This window comes from Mastomys coucha, unplaced genomic scaffold (assembly GCF_008632895.1).
Source record: "Mastomys coucha isolate ucsf_1 unplaced genomic scaffold, UCSF_Mcou_1 pScaffold12, whole genome shotgun sequence".
NCBI classification, from domain to species: Eukaryota; Metazoa; Chordata; class Mammalia; order Rodentia; family Muridae; genus Mastomys; species Mastomys coucha.
In genome coordinates, this window is record NW_022196894.1 from 20,257,301 (window position 1) to 20,268,841 (window position 11,541).

The 11,541-nt window shown below is 47.2% G+C and overlaps 1 protein-coding gene across 3 annotated transcripts in view; it reads right to left on the reverse strand.

Annotated features, from left to right (window-relative positions):
• Dgkg (diacylglycerol kinase gamma) overlaps positions 1 to 11,541 on the reverse strand; it is a 187,292-nt gene that overhangs the window by 84,471 nt on the left and 91,280 nt on the right. For all 3 annotated transcript variants that reach the window (XM_031363514.1, XM_031363513.1, XM_031363515.1), the window contains 2 exons: positions 7,727 to 7,816; positions 6,001 to 6,161 (listed from right to left, as the gene is read on the reverse strand). In XM_031363514.1, coding sequence (XP_031219374.1) covers positions 6,001 to 6,161; positions 7,727 to 7,816 — 251 coding nt within the window. The remainder of the gene's footprint in view (positions 1 to 6,000; positions 6,162 to 7,726; positions 7,817 to 11,541) is intronic.

Sequence of the window (11,541 nt, forward strand, 5' to 3'; positions counted from 1 at the left end):
CTTGGGCATTTATTGGTTAAATTTTTGCTACTTGTTTATTCTTGTAGTTTTTTGACTTGCAAAGAACTGATGGTCTGGGCAGAGTCTCCCTGTGGACACATGGTAGCAGGTGTCAAAACTTGAGGAGGCCCGTTCAGACCCCCAGAACCCACATAGCTGTCTCAGCTCCTCTGGACAGAGTCTCCTCCTAGCCTAGACCACACCTCCCTCCCTCTCTTCCAGCAAGTCTCAGGAATACTCCCAATAAGATAGATGTGATATTTGTCAAATGAGTTTCTAGAATTCCAGAAAGCATTCCATCTAGCTGTGTTCCTTTTGAAGCACTGATTTTCTCCTGTCAGGAAAATACAAACTAAACCAAACCAAACCAAAACACCCCCAAGCGAAACAAACCCAAAGAACACATCCACATATTGTGTGGAGGCCTGATTTGTACATCCCTGTCAACCCCCCCCCGCCCCCCGCCCCAACACGTGCTGCTGAGACTGACCCCTGGGATATTTGCAGAGACTCTTCTGCCTGGTCAGTCCTAATCACCCTTGGGTTTTCCATTGCTAAGTTTTGCATAGCTTCTTATTCCAAAGGGCAGTGTTTTACAAGATCATTAGCTCAGCATGTGATTCCTGATTTGACAGGTGTAATCTCTTGACAAATACACCAAACAGCAAGGGAGAGCTGAGCTGTCTCTTGAAAGGCTCAGACCTTGCTTGTCTCCCCAGAGATAGAAAGGGTCAAGAAGGGTCAAGACTCCAGTCTACCCCGCTGAGCCGGCTCCGTGCTGAGCCCTGACCATGGGGTATTTATTTTATGGGCTTAGATACTTTTTTGATGCTGAGTACCACAAAGAACATTTCCACTCTAGAGAGCATGGCAGCAGGGGCAGGGAGGGGGTGGGGTGGGGGGGGAAGCAATGGTGTTTCGACAGCCTCTGGTCAGTGGGAACAGGGGTCCCACAGTGTGTTCTATGTGTTACGGTGTGTTCTGTAGGGTGAAGGGGAGAAGAATTGAAGTGTGGTTGTGGGTTGTTCCTTCTGTAGTCAAAACCTCAGACACATGGTTGCATGAAGGATTTTGGCTCCTTCTCAAATGTAAGCTTCTCTTATTTGGACTCTGAGATATTGGAATGTCTAGGCCAGTGCTGTCCAATAGAAATACAGATTTGTAACTTAAGTTTCTAGAAGCCACATAAAAAAGTTTAAAAAAAAAGATGATATTAATTCATGGATGTTTTTAATTCACCTAATATGCTCTAAATTTTATAATGTCTACATATAATCAATAAAAATTGTTGATAAGTTTAATTTTCTTATATTGCAGTTTTGAAATAGGATGTGTTTTTAACATTTACACACACCTTAAATTAGGCCCGGCATTTCAGGTGCACAGCAGCTACTTGTGGTCCATGGTTGCCACACTGGACAGTGCAGGGCTAAGTCACTTTGGCAACTTTTGGAGAAAGAGACAGGAAAGAGACCACAGGGCAGGCTGCTTGAAATTTGGAGTGTTTGAAAAATGTATGGCAGATTAGGGAGTAGAAAAGATGTGGCTGGCTTATCCAAGTCACTTCTCAGTGAGTCCACAAGGGACAGATTAGAGCTTAGTGCTGACAGAATCTGAGTTTGCAAGTCTCTGACTTGTTGACACCTTCCCTAGTGGGTAGGAGGCTTGTCACTGTGGGACGTGGGTGGGCAGACACTAGTAACAATCTATAAGGTGGAATCTGTACGTGCTGGTGCCCCTCTGGCATCCAAAATAGACTTCACGGAGTCAAGGGATTAGCTGCTCACCACCCTGTTAAGACCCACTGAAAGCAGAGCCTGTGAGGAGTTCCGAGTCACACAGGCTCCAGGAATTATTTTGTAGTCTCTGACTTCCTGTCACTGATACCTGGCCATCCTGACCTTTTAGCTAATCCAAAAATAGAGAGCAGAGAGGAAGAAGCCCGAGCACTCAGAGGAAGCTATGTGCTGGATGACTGTGTTCAAACCCTCTTCCCCGGAGATGTCTGCAGTTCGGAGGACCATAAAGCGGAATAGCAGAATCTTCAATGATTCTAGCTGGTATATGGATATATGGTGGCACCGAGCCCGAGTAGCTCCCTGGACAGGCTGGAAGAGTCTGTCTTACTCAACCCTCTATCTATTAAACGCTTTCTGTTTCTACCCAGGGGTACCACAGTGGTTGTATGACAGTGGTCATCTTTATGGTTGCGAGGCAGCAACCATTTGTTCAATAGGCATTGCAAGTCCTTCAAAACCGCAAAGACATTACAGGTATCTCTTGGCCAGGGGTGTGTGTATGACTATGTTTAAGCATCATAAGGAGGCAGAACTGGGTTGGTTTACATACCTACTTTTCTCACAAAGTTTGGGAAGTCAAATAAGAAGCAAGACCTTTTGCAAATGTCAGCCCTACACTCTGTCAGGGTTGCGGATTGGGTACTTATTTTCTCAAGATTCTTACATTCCACCTTTTAAAGAGCAAGCACACAAGCCCTGCAAACATTCTATGAAGAGAAGGCTAAGGGCACTCCAATGAGATCAAAAGTCCCATTTCCTCACTCATCTACGACATGACAATAAACACGCGCAAATGAAAGTTATATGAAAAGAACTGTCAACAGATACCCTTGGAATATTGGAGCCAGAATAGGCCAGGTGGAGAAGTGTGGTGGCCACCGAGGGTGATGGGTTTCTGTTTGAGTGCCCTTCCTTAGAGGGCAATTAGCTTCTTTCCTTCGTCTTCCCTCCCTCCTTGGCTCCCTCCCTCTTCCTCCTGAAAGAATGCATTAAAACCTTGGTTCCTAGCTCTTGTATTTAGGGCCTGGGTATCTAGTTGAGGGAAGGTTGTCTACAGGGCACTGAGTGGAGACAGGCAGCTACTGGGAACTCTGTTTCTCCTAGTCAGAGCTGTGTGTAGAAAGGGAAGATGTGTTGAAGGTTCTAATGATAGCCATGCCTGAACCTGCCAACTGGAAGCTCCTGGGCAGCCTAGCCTGTCCATCTATCTGTCTGTCTGTGGCCAGCTTTCTCTTTTTTCTTGTGTCCCTCTCCTTCATTACCTAATGTCCATGCTTCTGACCCCACTCCCTGTGTACATTCTGGTCCGGTGCTGTCTCTATTCTATGAGGCCTAGGCACTGGGTCATCAGCATCAGAATGCTCCCAGGTGCTTGTTAAAAAGGTGGAATCCCAGACCTTGCTGAGAGCCATGGGGTCAAATTACAAATCAGAATCTGGTGCAGCGAGGTGTTTAAAAAAGAGGTGCTATGAGCCATCCCCTACTGGACTTGGAGACCTTCCCTTACTCCACTGCTTGTAGCTGTGTGAAGATGAGGGTGGGTGTGTACTGTGCAGAGCCCACAGCTGAGCAGGCTCAGGATCCTCAGCTTCACTACCCACTGGCTTGGACTCACACAATGGCCACAGGAAAATAGGATGATTGGCCTGGGCGTACCACCAGCACTCAGTAAACACAGCAGCATGTTACACAGTGGTTATGGCAGGAAAAGGAGCTGAGGTTTGGTAAGGCTGATGGGGGATGCCCATGCTGGAGGACTCTGACAGAGGCAGCCCTGCTGTCCAGAGCTGAAAATTTCCAAGCAGAGGAGAGGGGCCTGAAGAAGAAAGGTGTGTGTGTGTGTGTGTGTGTGTGTGTGTGTGTGTGTGTGTGCACCATCCCTGCAGGTGGCCCTGAAAGAGGGCTTGGGAAAGTGTCCCTCTACCACAAGTGGATAATTCAGGGACTGTGGGGGTGGGGAGGGGACAAGCCAGTTAGGACGCAGGAACCCCTAGTGTACCACCGCCACATTCACAGCCTTATACCCTGGACCCACAATGTCTTATCTACACAGTCATAGCAATGAGCTCTGGCTGGGGTGTCGGAGTGAGAAGATGAAGGCAAACTCCTTCACCTGAAACTGTTCTTCACTCAGAAAAACAGGAAACATAAAAACAAAACAAGCAACAACAACAACAACAACAACATTTGGTAATTCTTCAAACCTTTTGTAAATGGAAGATCATTATTTGTAGCCCTTTTCTCTCCCATGCTTTTAGTTTTAGCCTCCATTAAGCCTGATACCCTCTGACACTGTCTTTTAGACCTCATCTCCATCCTCACCCCTTTACCACCAACCGTCTCAACCAAGGCAGGAGAAAAAGGAACACAGGTATCCCTCAGGCTGGTGCCAGAGAATGGATGGCCTGGAGGAGCTCATGTGCACATTGGCCTAAATAATCTCAAACACAGGAGGAGGAAAGGAAGCATGCACAGACCCAGGACTGGCCTGGAGACGGGGTAAGGGAGTGTGTCCCTGTTCTTCAAGAGCCCTGATCCTTTCCATAAAACAAGGACAGTGCCTAAGGACTGCTGTGCTAATCAGAATGCATAAGCCTGCCACTGTAGAGAACACACAGTAGGTGTCTTTTTCTGGACCACCATCTCAAGCCCCAAATCAATTTAAGAATACTCCAACTAGGGAAGGGGGGGGAGCTGGGGAGATGGCTCAGTGGCTAAGAGCGCTGGTTGTTACTCCAGAGGACTTGGGCTCAACCCCAAGCACCTGCATGGCAGCTCACACACTCATCTGTAGCTCTAGTTGAAGAGGATACAGTGCCCTCTTCTGGCCTCTGTGGGTACCTATGGTACCTGGCACAGACATACGGATAGGCAAAATGCATATATATATATATTTTAGATTTATTTATTATATGTAAGTATACTGTAGCTGTCTTCAGACACACCAGAAGAGGGCGTCAAAACTCATTACTGGTGGTTGTGAGCCACCATGTGGTTGTTGGGATTTGAACTCATAACCTTCTGAAGAGCAGTTGGTGCTCTTACCCGCTGAGCCATCTCACCAGCCCTTTTTTTTTTTTTTATTTTCTTAAGAAAAGAATACACTCAAACTGGGTAGTAGTGGTGCATGCCTAAATTTAATCCCAGTATTTGGGAGGTAGAGGCAAGCAGATCTCTGTAAGTTTGAAGCCAGCCTGGTCGACAGAGTGAGTTCTAGGCCAGCCAGGACTACACAGAGTAATCTTGTCTCTAAATAAATAAATAAATAAACAAACCAACAAACAAACCCAAATCAAAACCAACCAAACAACCAGACAAAATACCACTCATCATATTGTTCCCAACAACCTAAGAAACAGTGCCTACTCTGAGTTAGGAGCTGAGTTCAGTGTGACAAACTGATTGCATTATACTAGCTAGGCTGGAGGATGGAAGGAAGCACAGACGGTGTGGTCCATCTCTCTCTCTCTCTCTGTGTGTGTGTGTGTGTGTGTGTGTGTGTGCATATCTGCATGAGTTCACCGTCTGCATGCGTATGTGTACTTGTGCACGCGAGCATGCACTTGTTGATTCAGGGTTGATTCAGGCACATTAAGCCCTTCAGTGTAATGCATGGAGAACACTAATGACCTACGCTGAGGGCTGTAGAGGAGTCACAGTGGATGCAGGCTGAGAGTCGGAAGCAGAAGAACTCTGCTGGGTGTGTATGAAGCCCTTGGAGTGTGTGCGGTTGGGCTGGGCGGAGGCGAATGAGCATGAGGAAAGCAGTCTAAGTGTTAAGTCGCCAAGCCTGGTGCAAGCAAGTAGCCATTCCTCCTGGTCAGAGTTCTCAAATCTTCACACTCACATGAGGGTTTCCTCCTAGCCTTATCTCTTGGTGTTTGTTTTCTTAAATTAGCTAAAGGCTATATATATATATATATATATATATATATATATATATATATATATGTTTATATTTATATAAATATAAAAAATTTCAGTCTTTTCTCCTGTTAGCTAAAATTGCAGGAGTAAGAATTTCTTCTACAGTCAAGGGAAAGAATGACTATGGGATCCAGGTGGCCTCACCATGCCAGATTTGAGGCTGCTCAGACCCAGGTCAGGGTTAGGGACAAAGAGAACAGGCAAGGAGTAGTGGTCAGGAAGGGTCAACAGACACTTGTTGGTCATGCAGAAAAGTAATCAATGGCCAACTTACCACACCAATGGAGAAATAGTTGTTCATGATGTTGTATGGGACCTGGTCTCCATTCTCCACCTCTTCCCTGGGCATGACCTCTAGGTACCAACGGTCCAGCATCACCAAGGGGCTCTGTTCAATTTCCTTCAGGATTTTGGTCAAGCTGCCCCCTTCGTAACCTATGAATACGGGCATGGTATGTACACCAGAGCAGAGAGGCAAGGTTGTTGCTCATGCAGAGCAAGCAATGTTTTAGGCATTTGTGGCTAGAATACTTCTAGGTGTCTTTGGGCTGGAGACACCTATGTTCTCTGATCTAGAGAGAAGGGGGAGGGCAGTAAGGAGTCAGTAGCAAGCGTTTGGGTGTGAGTTGGAAGCCTGAGAGCGAGGTATGGAATGTGTGTTGGCTAGAGGCAGGTATGGTCTGGAGCTGAAGCAAGTCCTGGAGAGTGGGTGAGTTGATGAATGAACTTATGCCATTTGTAGGAGTGAATAGAACTAAGGATTATGTTAAGCAAAATAGCTAGACTTGGGTATTATATTTTTTCTTTCATATGTAGAATAGAGATTAAGGACATATGTCTGTCTATCTATCTATCTATCTATCTATCTATCTATCTATCTATCTATCTACCTTCTATTTATCGCCTACCCATCTATCCACTCACCCACCTACCAGACATGAAAGTAGAAGGATGTAGTAGTTTGACTAGGAATGGCTGCCATAAACTCATGTGTTTAAATGTTTGGTCCATAGGGAGTAAGTGGCACTATCAGGAGGTGTGGCCTTATTGGAGGAAGTGTGTCACTGTGGGGCTGGGCTTTGAGGTCCCATATAAGCTCAAGTTACACCCAGTGTGAAGATCTCCTTCTGCTGCCTGTGGATGAAGCTGTAGAACCCTTGGCTCCTCCAGCACCATGTCTGCCCACACACTGCCATGCTTCCCACCATGATGCTAATGGACTGAACCCCTGAAACTGTATGCCAGTCCCAATTAAATGCTTTCGTTTATAAGAGTTGCCTTGATCATGGTGTCTCTTCACAGCAGTAAAACCCTAAGGCAGAAGTCTATTGGGAGAGAAAACGGGATAATGGGATATGGAACAATAGAAGGTATGGGTGGTAGATAGAAATCAAAGAACAGGATAAGCATGTATAAAAGGGCTTAACAAAACTTATTATTTTATACAGTAAATATACCATTGATTGGAGGAAAGAAAAAGGGAAGAAAGAAGGAAAAGAGGGAGGGAAAGACTTGTCAGCTACATGGCTGGGATGTTGTATGCGGAAGACAACAGATCCATCCCAGGACCCTATGATTTCTGCCTTATCCCCCAAGCAAGAACACAGGCACTGACTGGTCTGGCCTGGCCAGGTCTGGTTATATTTGCAAAGTCCTTGACCATTGCTCTAAAAGCCATCACTACTCCCTATTCAGCTTAGGGGAGTTTTAGAAGGAAAGGCCATTGCCCTGGGAGTCTGATAATCTAGATGTCCCTGTTGTCTTGTAAGTAATTGGTGATATGGTATTTCAGTTTGCAGCCTTAATCCTGAGTTCAGAAGGGAGAAGGGAGGAATTTCCCTCAGGAACTTCTGTTTAATAAACTCATGTATCAGGTGAGCATCAGGAGGGGACAGGTGAGAACTGTCTGTACCCTTTGGTTGACCATGTCCTGCTGGAGGAGCATCCCTGAGAACCTGAATGCTTGGGTCCAGTGTGGTGTCTGTGGAATGCAGACTCACCTCCTCCCCAGCGGAGACATCGTGCGAGGTCATTCCCAGTTCCAAGAGGCAGGACAGCTACGGGTGGGTGCTTTGTGAAGTTGGCCTTATCTGCAACCCACACAAAAGATCAGACAAGCCATATGATTACAGATGGTTGTGTTATCTCATAATCCTCACCTGCTCCCCCCTCCCATACACCGTAATCACAGAATCCCTCCTGTGATGGAGAACACACCCTTTGCAGAGGCCATCCACAGCATTCGCAGTGTGTTAGCTCCATGTTTGCCAAAGCTGTCAATCACATCTTTATATTGAGCTAAATCTGTCTCCCTAGAATTTGCACCTATTTATCCCAAACATGTCTGAATTCTATTCTTCAAGATGACAGAACACACCTCAAAAGCATTGGCTCATGTTGGTCAACATTAGCCATGGTCATCATAAGGAATGATGGCCAACACTAGTTTCTATTAATTGTCCACAGCAACCTAGCACAGTGATTCCAGAGCCTGGATCCAACTTGGATCTCTGGCTCCAAGTCCATTCTGTTGTCTTCAGGGGCTAGACAGTGCATAGTGAAAGAGACATGTCTGTGACCGTAGGGGATGGTGGGGTATTTGGAAAGCTGACAAAGCTCACTGAAAGTCATTTATATTTTAAAGCTTAAGTTACAACACTGTGTTAAAGCAGGAAAGTATCCAGGTGTTACTGGACACCCTCAAACCAGCTTATTCTCTCAAGACTCCTGCCACGTTCCAGAATACAGACTCAGACTCTTTTTTTTTCTCCTTCCTGGCTGCTCAGGAGCACTGCCCAAACAGTTGGAGGAAAATCAGTCAAACGTACTTTTGTCTGCCTGTTGTCTTCAGCTCGTTAGTAGAGCAGAGAGGGTTGAAGAGGGAGGCACAGGCACCTTTGGGCTTTGAGAGGGCAGGTACACAAACCCTGCCCTATGTGGTTCCTTGACATCAGCCATGAGTGGAAGCAGAGGGAGCTACAGGGATCAGTGAGGGAGCTCAAACTGGGGCTTCCCTGGCAGACTAGGAGTCCAAAGGTCTGATCTGTGCCCAAAGTGACTGGTCTCAGGGTTACAACTGATGGGCTGAGGTGGAAAATGGAGGGATGCAATGAACTGATTTTTCCTGTCACATGCCTGGAGTCTCTTCACCCTTGAACACGCTATCTGCATTACCTGGAGGGCATTTGTTTCTTTATGTCTGTCCCTTCTCCTGCGGTCGCCACCTTGACAGGTTAGGCATCTTTACAGCACTGAACCCAGAAATCTTTGTACCATCCTAACCTCCCTCTTTTCCGCAACCCCATTCATCTGCCCAGAATTCCCTATGAGCTATCTCCTTAACAGATTTCCCAGCAACCCCCTCTCTCCATCCCTATGGAGACATGTAAGTACGGGACTGAGTTCTCCACACTGTTCCAGTTCCATAGCCTCTTTCTCTCTCTCCACCTCTGGGTCCACCCTCCTAGTGTGTTCTCCACAGAAGGCAGTGCATGGGCCCAGACCCTCCACGCTAGTGCCCTGTGTTGCCAGTGTTATGGCTTCCTCTGCATGCTTAGGCCTTAGGACCCAGGCTCTGCCTTTCTTCCTAGGTTTCACCTTCAGCATGCCTAGCCTTCCACCCTACCAGGAAACCATCCTGAAGTGTTCTCGGTTCTAACATTCCTGCTTCTCAGCAGAGAAGCCAGACTCTTGTCACCAGGTCTCCTGGAGCATTGGGGCCTAGTGACCGTATCACACTCTCTTCTCTGAATGGGCTGTAACCCCCTGGAGAGTGTGTCATTTGCCATGGCATCTGCATCTGGATCCACTGAGTCCTGCCAGGTGCTGAGGTAGGTGGCCGCAGTCAGGCACCCAGTGTCAGATCTTTGTACACATAATGTTTGATTGTATCTCTGACTGGAAAGGGAAAGGGGCAGTTCTGTTATAAGGTGACTGTGGCTGTCTGGTGTGCAGGAGAGGTCCCCCTAAGAAGCCACATTTCAGTTGAGGCTGGGGAGCATGTCAGATGGGAAGATCACTTCTCCTGTGGGGAGGAAGACTGCTATGTTTGAGGGTCTGAGCCGGGCTGGGTGGCTAGAGTCCCATAAGAGAAGGATAAGAGGGAGAGGTCATTAGAAGAACCCCTGTCATTTCTTGAGGAACCACAGGAAGCTTTGGTGTCTTTTCTGTGTACCACAGACCCACTGATATCAGGCAGAGTGGTATGGCCACAGCAGGGGAGGTGGGAGCGACCACCTCAGTGTGGCAGTGGAGACCATGGCACCATTGCTTAAATGTGGGAAGAAAGGAGCTCTCTCGCAGTTACCTTTCCTCAGTGGGTTCTGTGAGGAGCCACTGACCTGTGTGGAAAGCCCGCCTTTCACTTCACAGCGTCTTTCTTTCTCCCTAGCTACCTCTGTCTCCTGTGTCCTCTGCAGAGGGGTTCTGTACAGTGTTTCACCCAGGGCTGCTTTCTTCCTGAGCGAGTGGGGCAGAGGGCACTGTGAAGAGCCTGATCCTGCAGCCGGGAGCCGCCTCTTCCTCCCACGGCTCCCGGATGGAGGGGGACTTTCCTCTTCCCACGAACTTCAGAGTTTGTGGCAGCAGAGAGCTGTGTGTGTGTGTGTATGTGTGTGTGTGAGAGAGAGTGTGTGTGTGAGTGTGTGTGTGTATGTGTGTGTGAGAGAGAGAGGTGTGAGAGAGATGTATGAGTGTGTGTGAGAGATGTGTATGTGAGAGAGATATGTATGTGTGTGAGAGAGAGGGATGTGTGCGTGTGTGTGTGTGAGTGTGTGATAGGGAGAGAGAGAGAGAATGAGAGAGAAAGAAAGAGAGAGGAGTGAGAGAGATGTGTGAGTGTGTGTGAAAGAGATGTATGTGTGTATGTGAGAGAGGTGTGTGTGAGAGAGAAATGTGTGTGTGTGTGTGTGTGAGAGAGAGAGAGGTATGAGAGATGTGTGAGTGTGTGTGAGAGATGTGTATGTGAGAGAGATATGTATGTGTGTGTGAGAGAGGGATGTGTGTGTGTGTGTGTGTGTCTGATATGTATGTGTCTGATGTGTGTGATGTGTATGTGTATGATGTGTGTGATGTATAATGATGTTTATGAGGTGTGTACATGATGTGTGTGTCTGATACATATATGTCTGATTATGTGTGTGATTATGTGTATGTGTATATGTCTGATAAATATGTCTGATGTGTGTGTTATGTGTGTGTGTTGTGTATGTGTGATGTGTGTTGGGAGGTGTGAGTGTTGGTGCATTGAAATAAAAGCATGGGGCAGCAGCAGGAAGCAGGTGCGCCTTCCCCCCTCCTGCCCTGAAGGCCTCACATTCCCTGCCTGATTTGGCTGGGGTCCAGAATTACGTACTTCTCACGTCTTCCTGTTTCTACCATGGCTATGACCTGGTTGCCTCTCCCTTGGGTCACTTTGGGAACCTCCCGACTGGTGTCCTGCTCCTGCCCTCATCTCTTAGCATGTCATATTTCTTTGATGCCACTTGATGCCTTGGCTCTGGTTTCTTCTAAAAGCCACACTCTGCCTAACTGCTTATCCCAAAACCACACTCTACCCAATGCCCCCTAAAAGCCACACTCTACCTAATGTTTTACACATCCATGTGACCCAGCTCCTCATTCCCGCTGTGTCACCCTCTGCAATGTTTCAGCCTGCCTTCAGCAACCCCACCTGTTCCTACCTTAGGGCCTTTGACCTTGCTGTTTCTTTCATCTGGACTATTCTCTTAGGCATTCATAAAGCTCAGTTGCCACGCACACTTTGCGTGAAGGCAGTATCTGAGGCGTAAACTTCAAGGAAAGTCAGTCTCCTGCC